Source organism: Pinus tabuliformis, chromosome J (genome assembly GCF_031772625.1).
Source record: "Pinus tabuliformis cultivar Carrire ecotype Pingquan chromosome J, CPIR1, whole genome shotgun sequence".
Taxonomy (NCBI): domain Eukaryota; kingdom Viridiplantae; phylum Streptophyta; class Pinopsida; order Pinales; family Pinaceae; genus Pinus; species Pinus tabuliformis.
The window spans coordinates 758,593,305-758,612,020 of record NC_142295.1 but is presented as its reverse complement, the minus strand read 5'-3'; the positions used below and the strand labels follow the sequence as shown (position 1 = coordinate 758,612,020).

The window sequence follows — 18,716 nt, the reverse complement described above, 5'->3', positions numbered from 1 at the left end:
ACCTTTATGATTTTATTGAATGGGATTTTCCATCCCTCTTTGCACAAGTTTTTTCTCATCTTCATTGATGACATATTGATTTACTCGAAAAATGCAGAGGAACATAAGGAGCATTTGAGAATTTTTCTCCACACCTTAAGAGATAATAAGATCTATGCCAAATTCAATAAATGTGATTTTTTTAAAGGACATATATAATATTTGGGGCATTTGATATCATTTGAAGGCATTGCAGTTGACCCCAAAAAGATTAGGACTATCCTAGACTAGCTCGTTCCTAAAAATGTAGTGGATATTCGGTCCTTTATGGGTTTGGTAGGATATTATCGCTGATTTATTGCAAGGTTCTCTAAGATTTCTTACCCCATGACATCTTTGCAAAAGAAAGGGAAGGGTTTTAAGTGGATAGAGGAATGTCAATTCAGTTTCAAGAAATTAAAGCATTTGTTGACATCCGCACCAATATTAAAAGTGGTTGATCCGGAAAAGGACTTCAATGTCTGTATGGATGCTTTCCAGCAAGGAGTGGGGGGTGTTTTGATGCAGGAAGGTAAATTAGTGGCTTACGAATCTTGGAAACTCAAAGAACATGAGAAGAGATATTCAGCTTACTATCTAAAGCTTACCGCAGTGGTGTATGCGTTAAAGGTATGGTGCCATTATTTGTTAGGAAAGAAATTCATGCTTATGATCAACCATAGCAGCCTAACTAATTTATTCATACAACCTAATTTAAATGCAAGACAATCTTGCTAAACAACCTTTTTGATTGAGTTTGACTTTAATATAAGACACCTTAAAGGAAAAGAAAACCGGGTGGTTGATGCGTTAAGCAGGAAGGTCCAAAATGTGTATGAAATTCGGTATCATCATTTGGAATTCAATGTGACTGAACAACTTAAGGATGTTGCCCTTAAAGATCCTGAATATAAATTCTTGTGGTAGAAAGCTAAACAAATGCAGGGTTCTAAGAAATCATCTAAGTATGGTAGAGATGATAGGAATACGTTGACTTATAGGGGAAGAGTGTATGTTCCCAATCAAGCAATTTTTAAGCAAATGTTATTAGATGAATTCCACTGCAGTCCTTATGTCACCCACCTAGGATATCAAAAACTATTTTCTGCGGTTAAGAATGGATATTTCTAGCGTGGTACGAGGAAGGATATCATGACTTATTTGGCTAAGTATTTAAAATGTCAGCAAGTTAAAGTTGGACATCAAAAGCTTGCGGGATTACTTCAAAGACTACCTATACCTGAGTGGAAAGAGGATATGGTCACTTTAGACTTTATAACGGGGCTTCCAAGAACTCGGAAACAACATGATTCCATCATGGTAGTGGTGGATAACTTGAGCAAGGTTACTCATTTTATTCCTTTAAAATCCACTAATAAAATAGTGGAAATTGAAGACATATTCATGAGGGAAATATTTAGACTTCATGATATGCCAAAGATGGTGATCTCAGATAGAGATATAAAATTTACATCAGCATTCTCGAAAGCTCTTTTTACTAGGCTAGGTAGTCAAATTCAATTTAGTACAGCTTATCACCCTCAGACTAATGGCCAAACTGAGTGGGTAAATCAAGTAGTGGAGGATATGTTACGTATGTATGAAATGCAATAGCCAACCAAATGGGAAGACAACATCCATTTGGTTGAATTCGCTTATAGTAACAGCTACTACGAATCACTAAAAATGATCCCCTATGATTTGTTGTATGGGAGGAGGTGCATGACTCCAGCCACCTGGCATAGTCCGGAACACAAGATGATTTTAAGACCTGAGATGCTAGCATAAATGGAGCAAGAGGTAACGAAAGTGCAACATAACTTGAAAGCCACTCAGGATAGACAAAAATCCGATGTGAATAAAAAGAGAATTTTTAAATAATTTTAGGTCAGAGACCATGTGTATGTTCGGATAAGACCCATGAAAAGCACCCTATAGTGGGGAAGTTGCATTAAATTAGCACCCCGTTATTGTGGTCCTTTCCAAGTTCTCGAAAGAATAGGGCGAGTAGCTTATCAAATTGCGCTTCATCATCACATAAATGTACATAATGTATTTCATGTGTCACTGTTATAGAATTATATTTATGATTCCAGGCACATTATTAGCTCGCAAGATGTGCAAGTTTTTGGTAGAACCACTACGTATTCTCGATCAGAGAGAAACAACACTGTAGAAGCGAGTTATCATCCAAGTTAAAGTGCAATGGAATCACTTTAGTCTTGAGGAATCCACTTGGGAAGACTAGAGTCTTATGAAACAAGCTCATCCTACTTTGTTCGAGGGGATACAATAAACATCGGGGACGGTGTTCTACCTAAGGGGGAAAGATGTAACATCCCAGGATAACATTTGAATTATTTTTACCTACTTGAAACCTTGGTAAAATACAGATGATAGAAGCCTAATGGGATTTTGATAAATAATTAAATATTGAAATGATATTATTTATGTTCCAAAATTCAAAAGGGAAAACCCAAAACGAATTCCAACCTCCAAACAGTTAGGGACAATTGAGACAGTTATACCTCTCTTTGGTGAGATAAAATGAAGTCTCTGAGGATAGAGAGGGGTTCAGTCTTGGCTATGAGAAACACATGCAATAAAAGTCTGTGAAATTATAAAATTATGTGAAGAGGGAATACCTTGTGCTGGACTTGGGCCAATGGATAACCTCAATGAGGAAGGAATCAGTGAAGCAATAAACTAGAGTGTTGTCGTGAGGTTTATTGTTTCAAGGAATAGAAAACGATGGCCTATTGTTCTCGAGAGGAAGTCGAGGGGGAGAAGAGGATGTAATTTCCCTTCTCAAGGTTGGGTGGAGAAGGTTAGTGTGTTGAACTCATGGAATTAGAGTAAAATAGATAAGTACATTATTAGAATCTATAAATTGTGTGCATGGATGAATTGTTTACAAATTAGTGTTAACACTATAGAATATAGTTTCTCCCATTGTGCACTCTATTGAAATGGAAAACTGTAGTAGTTAATTCCAATTGGGGCAACCTGTGTAAAGGTATATAAATAAACCTGTAATGGAAAACTAGAAACCCAGTGTTGTACTTGCAGGAATAAGCTTGTAATGAAAAACTGAAAAACCCAGTTTTGTTCTTGGAAGAATAAACCTGAAATGGAAAACTGAAGACCCAGTGTTGTCTTTTTTTTTTAAATGGGTCTGGTGTGGTTGGCGAACCTTCGAATGCTATAGATGAGATTATCATTTTCTTCAGAAAAGAAGAAGAATGTGAACCCTGAGAAGAGGGTTTGGGTTGTTATTTAGTCTAACTATTGAGACTTAGAGTTTATAAAAAAAAGTCAATTGTTTGTTAAACCATTTATATATCCTTAAAGAAGTCGAATCATTATTAAAATTGCGTGTTTCCGAATGGTTTAGCCAGAAAGGATTTAACAATATAACTACAAGCCACGGGGTTAGGACTAGGTCACCTTATGTAAAAACAATCCTGTCGAGTCCCCGAGGAAGTCCTTCTTTGGTGTTTGAAACCTCTGAAAAACCAGAAGTGCAACAGTTGTTATGTTGGAGTAAAATAAAAATTAGACTAAGAATGTTATGTTGGAGTAAAATAAAAATTAGACTAAGAATGGGAACATTATAACAGAGAAATACTCCTAAACTTTATTTCGGTGCAGAATGAGAAAGATGTAAACTATTCTAAGATGTATCATCATGCAATCAAATTATGCAAATACACGAGGTAGTCATAATATCAATTCCATAAAACACACGAAGTCTACAGTAGTACCAAATCTCAGAAATAATTGTCAATTACAAAAAACCCCAAACAACATTGTAACGAATACAAAATTGCAACTTTAAATTACACATAATTCCTCCCTTATACAGAAAAGTGACCAGTCAAAGGAGGCATAGGTCCGTGGATAGCTGAATTATTTACAAGCATACCCAAATACAATTGAAAAACCTGAGAGTTGCAGAACAGTTTCATTAAAACTTAACCGGTTAAGCTTAGTCAAAATTTATGAAACTTGTGAGGATTCTACAGGCTAAAATCTCTTAAACATTACCAAATACTTGTTATTTTAGCAAAATGAGAACCCTTGTCTAGAAACCCTAACAGCCAACGGATAGGAGACCAATTAAGAGAGGGCACCTAGAGAGTCAAGGATATCGATGACAGGAGTTGTTAGACTCCTGAATCGTGGTAGACGCAGCCTGAGAAGAAAAGTGGGTGCAGTAAGAATTCTAGGACAGTTGAAGACATGAACTATAATGAAGAAAAAAATAAAATACCAACTTACCTGTCGTGTGAAGTCAAGCTCTCCAAGATGGCCCTGCTGAGGATGCTCCCTGCCTCCAAGATGGCACAACCTGCAAAGAATCGCAACACTGTTATGAACCCTACTAATAACCATGAAAATTGTATGCAAAACAAACGAGCGGATAAAGAATGAGCTTACCTATGAAGAACAGCCTCTGTGGAACCACCTTCAAATCCTGACAAACGTCGTATACAACACAGTGCATCAAGGGTTCAATGGAGGTGCAGAAATCGCTAGTCATTAAGCTAAATGCTGAAGGTAAGGACCCTATTCCAAGCCTAAACGAAGTGATGCCATAGACTTGCACAGCTCGGTTCCTAAGGGTCTCGGCAGGGAAATGACAGATCCGCAAGTCGTTGTTTCCAAATTTTGTTACCCTAACGGAGTGGAGAAGCTCAAGAACTGTTCGATCAGTTGCAAGAAAAGCTACGGTGAGGATGCACCCATCTGTCTCCGAAGTTGTGTGAGAGCTGTGAGGCAAATCTCCTTCTCGAGGTTTTTGAGCTCCCATTTACATCGGGTTAAGGTGGTGGTGGATTAACCCAAACAAAAAATGTGTTTGTAATACTTACCCTATAGCATATACCAATTATGAATGCATAAATCAAGATGGAAATTTAATATAATCGTTTGGTTGAATAATTATGAAAAGTCTGAACCCTTATGTTTTATATGAACCATGTTTTACATTCGCTTAACCCATGATCGTGTGAATACATTTTTTTTTTTTTTTTTTGTCTTTGGTAATGATGCAGGGCACATGTTACATTAAACAATTTAAACTCGAGTTCTTAAAAAAATTTCTCTTGGCTTTCAATAATAATATTAATATTAATAAATAATATTTTCTACTACACTTGATAACATTCATAATAATATTACTATTAATTATAGTAATTTTACATTACTACATTACATTAACAATATTACATTAATTATGAAATCAACTATATATATATATAGTTTTCTAACTCTTTTCATGACATTTTTGTGGTTAATTTTAATCAAAATTCTAAAAAGATTTTTAAAGACTTGAGTTTAAATTGTAAAATTTGCATAATTCAGGTGTCCCTAGATTTTCTAGAGTGTTGAATCCATTTATGCATTCAAAAATGTATTTTAAACAACAAATAAACTTGAAATTGTATTGTCAGATTTTCGTGAATTCCATTGAAGAGGGCTATTTCATCAATAAGTTAAACTATATATATATATCCTGCTAATAACATCTTTAATAACATTTAAGGTGTTGTGCTATTAAAAATACTATATAATATGTAATATAATATAATATTAATATTACTCTTAACATAAATATTAATAGATATTAAAATTAACAATATTAATATAAATATCATTCATAATAATTATATAAATAATATTAAAATCATATAATGGTCATTTATAAATAATCATGGTCATTAATCAACATTAATAATAATGATAAACTTTAGAATTTTTTTATATTTTATTTATAATAAAATATTTAATATTATTATTATTGAATTTAGGTTTCTCTCATCTATTTTATGAAAAGTAAGAAAACTTTTGGTAAAAATCACATCATTAGAGTTTTGTGGACGTGTTTGTAGTTCATCCTCACGACAAGATGAAGAAATAGATCTAAGCATCAAGTTAAATAGATGAAGATAAAACATTTTGGCCGTTATAATATAATGGTTAGATTTGACTAAATAAATAATATTTCATATAAAGAAAAGGATTACATTTGACTAAATAAAAAATATTTTAATATCAAGAAATAATTATAATTGTTAATATTGAATTAAGGAAAATAATTAATCAATTTTTATTTTTATTTTATGAAATGAATATCTAAAAATAAAAATAAAAATGATATTTAGGTCAAACCTGAATAATCAAAATAATTAATATAATAATATAATAAAATAAAAATAATATTTGGGTCAAACCTAAGTAATCAAAAAAATTAATTCTAAAAACTTAAAAATAAATAAAAATAATAAATGGTGAAACTTAAATAAAAATATTTGCCTCCAACCTAAATAATCAAAACACTAAAAAAAATTATTTGGGTCAAACTTAAATAATCAAAACAATAAAATAAAAATAATATTTAGGCCAAACATAAATAATCGAAACAATTAATTCTAAAAACTTAAAAATAATAAATGGTCAAACTTTAATAATAAAAAATAAAATATAGTAATAATAATAACAATTAATTCATTAATTAATTAACTAAATAAATCAATAATGAAAAAATAATTAATCGTTTATTAGTAGTCAAAATAAAAATACAAATAAATAATAAAAATTAGAAGAAAAAAATATTATATATATATCTATATATATATATATATATATATATATATATATATATATATATATATATATATATATATATATATATATATATATATATATATATAAACTTAAGAAGAAATGATAGGGATCCAACAACTACTAATTTTCCAGCCATCATCTCTATTCAGATTTCTTGGCCTCCTTTCAATATCTATAGCTTCCCTAAACTTATGGTGATGGAAATGATCTATCTTAGAAATGACTTGGGTCTCTTCAATGCAGATGTGGTGTTTTGTATTTTCCGCATGTTCTGCTAATGTTTAGGAGCAGGTCCTCCCATTTTTGATGTCATCCGCATGTTCATGGATCCTTTGATTTATTAAGCGACCAATTTCACCAACATAGGATGTTCCACATGAACAAGGGATTACATAAACACCTTTCATATTCTTAGAGTCCACTGGGTTTTTTAGACATCTTAGGGAACTTTGAATAGTCTTAAGGGGCCTAAAGGTTGAGGGAACCTTGTGCTTTCTTAGGATCCTTGCAATCCTATTAGTGGTCCCTTGTATAAAAGGAAGGAGTACCCCAGAAAATTGATCATTGGGTTGTTTTTTAACCTTGGAACCCTTGTCAGCTTTAAGGAAAGCCCTAAGACATTGGATTTTATTATAACCATTATTTTTTAAAACCTTAAGGAGATGGATTTTCTCATCTTCACGATGAATTTCAGTAGAAACTCTAAACACACGAGTGGCTAAAGTGTTGAGAACACCTAATTTTTGAGAAGGGAAATGATGGGACTTAGCGTGAAGATATTGCTCTGCGTGAGTTTTCTTCTCAGGGACCTGGTGTGATAATGATCCATCGTCCTTATTTGAAATAAGGACGTCAAGAAAAGGTAGGATCCCATTTATTTCACATTCCATAGTAAACTTTATGGAGCTAGACTGATCATTAAGATGATGGAGAAACAAATCGAAATTATCTCGACCATGAGGCTAGATGATGTAGGTGTCATCCACAAATATCTTCCAAAGCTTTGGTTCGTATTGAGCTAAGGACAAATCTTTGGATTCAAATTCCTCCATGAATAGATTAGCTACAACAAGGGAAAGGGGCGAGCCCATGGCAACACCACATGTTTGTTCATAGAATTCCCCTTCAAAGTTGAATAAAGTAGGGGTAAGACAAATCTCAACCAATTTAGCAGTATCATGATCTGTGATATGGTTTATGACCTCAATGGCCTCATTGATGGGGATATTAGTGTAAAGGGAGACGACGTCGAAACTCACAAGAAAATCCAAGGCTCCAACCTTATACCATTTAAAATGTATTCCAAAAAGGATAAATTACTGGATTCCATTCAAAAATATAAAATAGTTAAATAGTTAAAAAATGTATTCCATAAAGGAAAAATTATCGGATTCCATTCAAAAATACAAAATAGTTAAATAGTTAAAAAATATATTCCATAAATGAAAAATTACCAGACTCCAGCTAAAAAATATATTCCGAGTGAAATTGTGGCCTCAATAGACAACATCATTAAAACAAACACCAAAAACAAAGTTAATATTATATATATACAAGTAGCTAAATACAAAATATAAATATAAACAATTAAATTTAAATATAAAAATATATATAGACAATTATTTTAATAAAAGTGTCATAAATTGATGGATTTCGATAAGAGTAAAAATTAGAAATAGTATATTATTTTTTTATTAAATCTCATCCTAATAAATATTGTGGAACATACATAAAAGTAAAGTAATATTAAAAAATTGTCTACGTGGTTGTTTTTTATTAATTTCTTGATTTTTCTTTAGGAGACCACTTTTAGGCTGAAATTTCCTCTAATGTGAAGGCCTAGGTCTTGAAGTCTTCCATGAAAAGGTTCGCAAATGACCAAGGTGAGAGGGGAGCCTATGGCAACTCCACGTGTCTACTTGTAAAAATCACTTTGGAAGTAGAAAAATGTGGATTTCAAGAATAATCCAGCCAATTTGGTTGTGTTGGAATCAATAATGTGATTAATGATCTCAAAAGTCTCATTAATGGGAATCTTGGTGTAAATAGAAACCACATCAAAGCTAATTAAGATATCAAAATGATGTATCTTGATATCTTTAATTTCACTAACAAACAACTAGAAATATTTAATGAAGGAGTTGGTGAGGCCCACTAATGGCTTCAACTTCTAAGCTAAGAACTTAGAAAAAATATAAGTGGGTCCACCAATGGTATTAATGATGGGTCTCAAAGAGGCACCATCCTTATGAATCTTAGGAAGGGAATATATTCTAGGAGTGATAGGATTACTTTCCGCCTGCTTTTTACTAAATTGGCTAGGGGAATTATCATACTTGATAATGTTAGTGACTTCTCTCGATATGTTTTTAAGAGGGTTCTTATTGAGCTTCTTGTAACTTCCACTATTATTAAGCTAGTCCAACATTTTATTTACGTAATCCTCTTTGTTTAAAACCACAACAAATCCACCTTTATATGCTTTAAAAATAACAATGCGAGGGTTATTCTTGAGATCCTTTAGAAGAGAAATTGTTGCTTAGTAATGTTACTCTTAGGAGGCTTGGCTTTCCTAAGAAAAACAACACAGTCTTGTCTAATAATTTCCTTGGTGATATTACGTATATCCTTAAGACCATATTCAATACAACACATGATATCTTCCACATGAATCCTTTTAGGGGAAATGACGAAATTTAAACCCTTTTGTAAAATATTGCAAACATGATAATCTAATATAAAGTTAGAAAGATTAATAAATTTATTATTAGATAAAGAAGAGGGGTTAGTCATAATACTAGAGGAAGAATAATTGTTAGTATAAAAACAATAATTATTAATATTTAATGGAGGGTTAGTGTTATTAACAATGGAAAGAATGTGGGAATTTTTAGTAAAAAACAAAGAGTTAGCTATGTCTGAGTAATGGAGGATTTCGCATCACGAAAAGGGGAAATATTCTTATTAGTAATAATAGAAGAAATATTATAAGCGGGAAGATTATTATTGATAAAGAAAGAATTATAATTACAAAGAGGAGAGGTATTAGGAAGAGGGGAGGTATCAATTAGTAATAAGACAAGTGTTATAATTAATATTATGAGATGTGAGATTAGTATTAATAAAAGGGAGAGAAGGGAGAGATTCGTAGGAAGGGAAGGAGGGGGAATTATGGATGGAGCGCATGAATGAACCTTACATAATTATCGAGGGATGAAAGATTTCAAACAATGGGGAGATAGGTTGGAAACCGAAGTGTTGAGGTTGTAGAGCAGATTAATGGAAACAACATCAGTGACATTGGAAACCAATCAAGAAACGAATCAAGGAGATGAATGGGAATACAGTCTTATGTTAAGGTGGGCAACTAAATGGAAACTAGATGATGAAGGAGAGGATGAATTTGAGGATTCGAAAGAGTAGATGATTCAGTCAACAAGTTGAATAATAGACAAAGAAGAGTAAGATGCCAGAGAGAAATAGATATAGAAGGCGACGAAATGGAGATTAGAGGATTCAAAGTAGATGTCAAGGGCGAAGAGTTATGGTTAATAAGTAAAGTAATATCACTAGAGATAGAAGAGAGAGTATTTACGAGTGAATCTGAAATATTGTGCAGATTCGAATCCCCATGCTGGAATGAGTTTGAAGAGGATGATGAAAATGAGTTAATGAGAGTGGACAAGGAAAAAATTTGGCCATTGTTGATCATACTTATCGAAGAAAAGTTTGTTTGGAGCCAACTGTGATTTGTGAGTGTGAGAAGCCCCCATTAGCTTTGAGAACCTATTCACCTGTTTTTTCTTGAAAATATCAAATAATCGAATAGCCTTAAGAATCAAGCAGGAATCAATCCTATACCATAGAGATGAATTGATGTTGCTAGAAAGCTTAATGTGTAAAGAAAATATTTATGAGAGAGGAAGCACATTGATTTTCTTATTTTGCAGATATCAACACAAATTAAAGAAAGATTGGCTTTGAAAAAAATGTGATCACTTCCAAAATTATTGAGAGGATGGTTAATATGAGAAAATTTAGGAATGATGGATGAATCTCGACACCTTTTCATAAAAGTCAAATCAGATTTCCTCTTTGTAACTTGCAAATGTACCTTGTTCAAAATGATGAACATCTTCTAATGTATCCCTTCCATATAGGGCTATAGTTTCATATCAGAGGCTTTTGTGAGAAGAGTAATTATGTTCAAGAATTTCTAGATTACTCACATGAGACATTTTGATTCTCGACGTTTCGAGCCAGCAAGTGTGTTTGATCATCAATGCATAGATATGAAATTTGATCATGCATTGAGAAAAAATCAGTGAGAGATGCATAGCTAGAAAAGAGGAGAGGCATTGGTTTAGATGAATGGTATGTGGTCAAGATTAAAACTTTAAAAGAATGAATGAAAGTAATGACCAACGAAAAAATGTACAAAAATATATAAATGTAAAAAATAAATATAATTATTAAATAATATAAAATAAACCAAAAGTCAAATTTAATTAAAAAATTTTAATAAAAAAGAAAATATATATATATGTCAATATCTACTGGTCAATGTAATAACAAAATTATTATATTTATGTATTAATATATTAATAATACACACTAATATATTATTATAATTAATCAAGAAATAATAAATAAAAACTACTAATACCAGCACTAATATTACTTATGAAAATTTTAACAATCAAGAAAACCCATTAATGAAAATAATGGAAAATGGAAAAAATAAAAAATAATAAAAAAAAAATTTAATAAAAAATATTAAGAAAGGAAATTATATATATATATGTATACACCCTCAAATATAATAGTAATTTTTTTTATATATATCTATATGTAATAATGGATAACAATACGTGCTAGGTTATGTAGTAATAAAAAATAGTAAATAATATATTAATGTATTATTAATAATACATATAAATATAATACTATAATTAATAAAAACAAAAACTATTAATACTAGTAATAATATAATTTAATATAGGGGATAAGTACATAAAGTTATTAGTATATGCAATAAATATTAATAAATTATGGCTAATTATATGTTAATAATTATAACATATTTAAAACCAAAAGAAAGAAAAGGATAATTATAAAGAAAAATAGAAAGGAAAAGGGGAATGGAGTCAAAAGGGAACCAAACCAAAAGAAAGGGAAAGAATCGAATTTCTATTAATCTTCCAACCATCATCCCTATTAATATTGCCAGAGTTTTTTGAAACTCAATGTTTTCTCTGAAATGCTTGTGATGATAGATGTCAATCTTAGCTAGGGTCCTAAAGTCTTCAATGAAAATATGGTGTTTTATTTTCTGAGCATGCTCAACAAGAGCATAGGAATGAGACCGACAATGTTTAATGTCGACAATGTGTTCTTGAATCCTTTGCTTAATAGACTCACCTATTTCATCAAGATATGGAGCATCACATGAACATGGAATTAAATAGACACCTTTCATATTAGAAACATCAGTAGGATCCTTGATATACTTTATCATACCTCAACTAGTATTCAACGACTTGAAGCATAGTGAAACTAGATTTCTTCTTAAAATGTGAGCAATCATATCAGTGGTTCCTTGAATATAGGGAAGTTGAAATATAGGGATAAAATTCATAAGGTCCCTCCTTGGACAAGGGCCTTAATTAGCTTTATGGAAATTATTGATGCCAAGGCATCCCTTATAACCATTTTTTACAAAAACATTCAACAAATGGGTTTATCATCATTAAGGTGACTCTCATTAGATATCCTTAATGCTCTAGTCACCAAGGTATTTAACACACCTAATTTTTGCGCATGATGATGATGGGACTCGGCATGGAGTTACTTCTCTGTGTCAGTCTTCTTACGGAACACCTGGCGTCAAATTGAACCATCATGAGGATTGAAAGAAGAATTTGTGAAGTTTTGAAAGGTAGGGATCATCATTTAGTATTCAATGAACGATTTTGTTATGATGATGGATGCCACAAATATTTAATGTTGTTATATATTTAGCAAATAATGTCTTCTCAACATGCACATTGGAATGAGGGATACTCTTGCTCCTTCTAGATCTTGACAGATTTTCTCTGTTTTAACTCACACAAGGATATCGAGCTTTAAAAACACTAATTATTATAGGTTTTAGATCACCTATGTGATAACCCTTTTTGCTTATCCATCTTGTAAATATTGCCATGAATTGTAATTTGTGTAAATAATATATGGAAATGTAACAATTTTCTTTGTTTGAATCACATCCTTATTTTTGTTGGCTTACCCTCAACCATTACAATTCAAATGTGGTTAACAATTTGAATGAATTCAAGTGGTTTATTATTTTCAATGAACCATTAATCACACCAAGAGACATTTCTTTAGTCATTGTTGCATATCAATTTTTTACATGATATTACTTTCACTGCTTATTTGATCTTAGTTATATTATTTCATTCTCAAATTTTTCTTCTATTGAATCATATTTCTTAATGCATATAATATGAAGTGAGTAATATGAGAAGTGAGACAAAGAATTACCTATATTTGCATGAATTTGTTGAATTGGATAATCTTCTTGCTCTCTCAATCTTTGTCATCTTTTCCTCATCCTATCTCTAGGTTTTTATCACACTTCCTCTATGCTTGGCACTTTCTCTCCTCTTTGAGATCGAATTCTCCAATTTTCCAAGAATATTATAATTTTTTGTGTAATTTCCACGTTGTGTTATTTTTCCATGAATGAACGTTCTTTGTTATTTTACTATGAATGAACATTCCGCTCTATTTTTTTTGGTTGAAATAGGAGCTTGATCGAGCTCATAGGTTTGTATACTCCTAATCAATGACATCAACATATTTTGATGTTTGGTTAGTGGTTATTTATGGTTGGAAGGGCTTGAACGAGCTATAACTTGATCGAGCCTTTGCTTAACCATGTCAAGTGCTTGAACGAGGGTTTCTTAAACCCTCGATCAAGCTATTAAAATTTTACTTTAAGTGCTCACTCAATCTTTTTAAATGTTTGATCTAGTCCTTGATGGCCTAAAACACAAAGTTTTAGCTCCCCTTGTGGATATTTCTCTACAACACCATTTTGTAGCGTGGCGGACTTAAGGCAATATTTTTCCTTAAGTGGCAGAGTTGATCGTGTTGGATTCGTGAAGGAATCCTCTATCTAATGACATATGAATTTGACATTTTTGAATTCATATGATATTTTTCATCTAATTTCTTTCAAATGTTATGCTTTAAATATTTTTGGACAATTTCAAAGGGGCTGAATGAAAAATCGAGAACATAAAATATACCACTAGTAGAAAATGATGAAATTAGTGACTATGTGACTAAAAACGTTAATCATCACAATTATTTCAGGTGAATTACTACTAAATTGGAGCAATTTTAAGTGACCGAACTAAAAATTACTAACTTAAATGAATAATTTAGTCTAGGGATAAAATATATTACTAGATAATAAATGACTAAACTAAAACGACTAACTTAAATGACTAATTTAGTTTATGATTAAAATATATGACTAGATAATAATGACAAAAGTAATAATGATTAACGTAAATGACTATTATAGTCAAAGAATTAAAATACGACCAAATAAAAAGTACAACAAATATATGAATTAGTCATTTATGTTAGTAATTTTTAATTGTGTCACTCTAGAAATGGAAAATTCCAATTTTGATACCGAAAAGTTACATTTCACTACAAGGGTCTTTGAATCCATCTGCAATGCATATATATATGATTAAAAAATATCCCATCCCTAGTTATTATTTAATGGTATATGAACCTTTGTTAATGATTTAAATGTTTCTAATAGTGGATATATAGCTCATAAAGTAAGTGATGAAATGAAACTCATTTCAAGAAAATCAAATTGTTAATTTTTTAATGGTGTATTAACCTTTATTAATGATTTGATTTTGTTAATATTTTAATGGTATATGAACCTTTGTTAATGATTAATTAATTGTTCTCCCATGGGGGTGATCATTTTGGAGGCCATTTGGCAATGAAATATTATTGGATCGAGGAGCGAGAGGGGCCTCCACGTGCCACACGAACATAATGAAGAGTCACCAGAACCCATACCCCACTCCTTGCAAGTAGTGTTTAATACTACACAGGGAATGCATGCAGGAGATCATTCACATGCGTTGGGTGATGAGGAGAGAGTGCTGAGAGAGGACGATGTCATGTGGTAATTTGTTTGCATCCTGGCTTGAGCTGTGGCGTGGGGCAGCCAAATAGGAAGAGACCATGAAATTCGGTTAAGAGGGGAATTGGCACCTACATCCACTAGTACATAATGGATAATTAGTTAATAAAAAAATGACTAAAATTTGCATATAAATGACCAATTTTTCAGTCGGTGACCAATAGTAGCTAAATTACAGTATCTTATAACGCGACCAACTTTTAGTCATTTTTAGCACAGTCATTAATTGGTTGTCTCAATTTTATCATGTAGTAGTATATTTAGTCATTAATTTAGTCATTAGTTTCGTCATTAATTGCTACAATTAATGACCAAATATACAACAAAATATATTACTATATGGTTACCCGAGAAAACCAATTAATGACGAAAGAAATATCACCAAAATGTTGGTCGTGTTATAAGATACCGTAATTTAACTACTAATAGTCATATATATGGAAATTTTAGTCATCGTTTGAAACCAATTAATGACTAAAAAAATATGACTAAATTTCGTTCATGTTATAAGATACTGTAAATTAACTACTAATAGCCATATATATGCAAAATTTAGTCGTCATTTGTAATCACAAATTTATAATTTGCAGTAGTCGTTTATCTTTTTTTGGTAGTTTCGTATTCATTATACAAACAAATAATTTTGTAGTTTCTATTCATTTCATTTAATTTCATTAATAATCATTATAAATGACTAATTTAGTCATATATTCATTTTATTTGTGTTCATCATTAATCGATATAAACTACTAACTAATAGTTTTAGATTGATTTTATGTGTTCATTATTAATCAACATAAACTAATTAGTATGATTTTGTGACTAAATGAAAAAAAAATGTCAAACAATGTGCATATTCATCTAATATGAAAATGCAAAATTACATATGTTAATTACAATACTAAATAATATCAAGTGAAAATATAAATAATTTCAATCATATAAATTTTATTATATAAATTGTCTAGTATTACAATATGAATTTTCAACTTAATATTGGTTGGACTACAATTTAGAAATGAAATATTATTTTATCACTTCAAAACATTATCACTATATTTCCAATGCATCAGAAGTGAATTCACCAACTTTGAAGACTTGACCATGAGTCTCTATGTGTGTGTCTTATGCAAGAGATTGGCTCTAAGGGTATCACTAAACTGATTTTATTCTCTCTCTCTTTTTGCATTTGTCGCTCCAGTGCAATTGTTGCCCTCTTTCTTCAATTCCTGCTTCTTACCATCAATACTAAGTTCCGCTCCTGAAAAGAAAAGAAGATACAATGCAAAGTATAAGACATGAAAGACAATGAATACTTGAATATAAACTAAAATAGACTATAAAATATTTATACGACATATATCTCAACATTAGCAATGTCAATGCAATTTCCCCCATAAAGCAAGAAACTCGAACAAGTTTTCTTTAGTTGGGCAATGGTGGCCACTATGTGGCCAAATGACCTATATAAACAAAACAAATAAAATGTCACCATAGAAAAGAACACCTTAGTAACTTAGTATTCAACCTTCAGAGAAAGCTTAGGCACAATCATGCCATCCAAGTTACATGCTAAAAAGCTCAGGATGTAGATAACTTGTTAAAACAAATAATCTTAGGTGTGATGTTTAATCCTTGTCATTTTATTCGCAACAACATTTCATTCTCTAACGCGTGAACTTGGTCAAGTATATAGACAACTTGTGCTCAAATAACAACATGAAAGTAAATGTTTTTAATAGTCATGAAAATATTTTAACACAAAACAACTGAGAGGATTTCAATTAATATCATGTAATACTTAACTCATCTTCAAGCTTTGCATGTTTTTTAAATGGACATAATACCAAGTATTTTCAATTTCATAGTTAAAAGACAAACCAAAATCAAAATAAATGTTCAAAATACAATCAAACAATAAAGAGAGGATATTATGGAATGAATATTACAATTACAAAAAAATTGTTTACCTATCCACCAGTGTCTTGTCTAGCATTCCTAAAACATTTTCTTGCCCAAAATAACCATGAGGTGAAAGAATCACAACATTAAAAACCATAGGAATCCCTACTAGAAAAATTTCTTAAGTCGATGGCTCAGGTACCTGAAGGATCTTGAACAACAAATGAATAATATCCAAAACATGCTCTGCATTGTCTCCCCATCCTTTTTCCAATCCCATTTACTATAACCTACCCACACCAGAGTCAAGTAACAATCAAACGAAGGCATTGACATTTTTTATTATCTTTTATATCTATAAATTTTGAATATGATTTGTTTCAGGAACATATTAATTCATATTTAAAGTCTTCATGTCATGAGAATGTATTAATCAAGTAGGACATCAAAAAAATCAACCTTAATGAGGTCCTCAAAAAATTCCTACAATATCAATATTTTTTTGTTGTGATATCTTGGGTAGAAAAAATAACATATCTGCAAAAGAAAAATCCATATATTACTTGTGTTCAAACTCTGTATATGGTGTATTTTTAGGCAGCTTTTTAAAATGTTCCTTTGTCTTTACCAAATCAGACTGTAGCTTGGTTAAACTTTGTATCCTTTCATTCAACATCAATTTCTGCAAGATAAATGTCATACTTTATTCTTTCCCATTTCTCAACATGCTACAAATGATAAATTGAAAGTCACATAAAACCAAGAGAAAACATTTTTTTCTAGCCAAAACAAACAAACGAATAGTGCCTCTAATAAAACTCCACACCTTAGAAATTACACTACCACGTGTTTAGGCTAAAGCTAAGATTCTTTGAACCATATTTAGTTCATACTTGATGGGATATTCATGTGTTTACCATGACGTCAATTTTGTGTTAAAATCACTATTTAAATCTAGGTTATTATCAGTGAAATTCAAGTACAATTCTAAAAAAAATAACGTCATTTCAAGTTAGTGGAGAGAAACCATCACATGTCCTTGTTAAAAGAAATAAGAAACAATAGAGAAAGGATCATATGGATGCTTCCCTCATGCCAATACTAGTCCAAGGATGCTAGAATAAGATCAACTGAGAAATAGAAGCAAAGGGAAGAAATCAGGATGGATAGATGACACACACCCAAATGTCACATCAACTTCTGAAAAAAGAGGGAAAAGAAGGTCGCAAGATCAGAGGGATCACTAATAGAAAGGGCCTAGAAAGCATGCCCAAAAAAATAAAATTAATGTATCAGGTAATCACAAGACTAATTAGTTGGTCACATTAAACTTCAGCTAACCACACAAATTAAATTTCAGTGACAAATCCCACACCGAGCCACATTCTAATAGCATCCTTACCATGTCATTATGATAAACTAAATTTATGTATTATAATATTAGTAAGTTGTGTAAAGCCAAATAATCCACAACTATTATGTCAAACACAATATCTGCTATAGTGCCCAAAATCCCCTATATCAAATTCACTCCAACACTAGAGAAAGACGCAATTATCATCATCACCCTCTCTAGTAATGTAACAATAGCCTAAATGTCCATTAGAGTTAAGTTTATAGATGTATTGTGGTTAATTATTGTAAAGTGGTCCAGTCATTAATAAATGCCTACTATGATGGTTAATAGATAAAAATCATTATGTTCATTACGTAAGGTCCACTAATGGTGGATTAGTGCAACAATAGCTAGAGTGGTTGTAACTAGGGATGGAGTACTACTCATGTAATCAAGGATTGTTTATCTATCATGATTTGGCACTTGTATTGGAGGTCATCCCCTTTGAAGTGGCTAGGAGAGCTTGCCCTCACTTGATTAGTGTGGATAATAGAAATCCTTTAATGTCCAATTGTGTGTTACATCTAT

General features: G+C 31.3%; 1 protein-coding gene across 1 annotated transcript; it reads right to left on the bottom strand.

Annotated features, from left to right (window-relative positions):
* Window positions 1-3,182: 3,182 nt before the first annotated feature.
* On the bottom strand, window positions 3,183-4,831 carry LOC149228938 (uncharacterized). The gene is made up of 2 exons (XM_089375750.1): window positions 4,459-4,831; window positions 3,183-4,369 (listed from the first exon to the last, which is right to left on the bottom strand). The coding sequence occupies exons 1-2, from the start codon at window positions 4,829-4,831 to the stop codon at window positions 4,296-4,298; spliced, it is 447 nt and encodes a 148-aa protein (XP_089231876.1). The 3' UTR covers window positions 3,183-4,295.
* Between the last annotated feature and the right edge of the window lie 13,885 nt (window positions 4,832-18,716).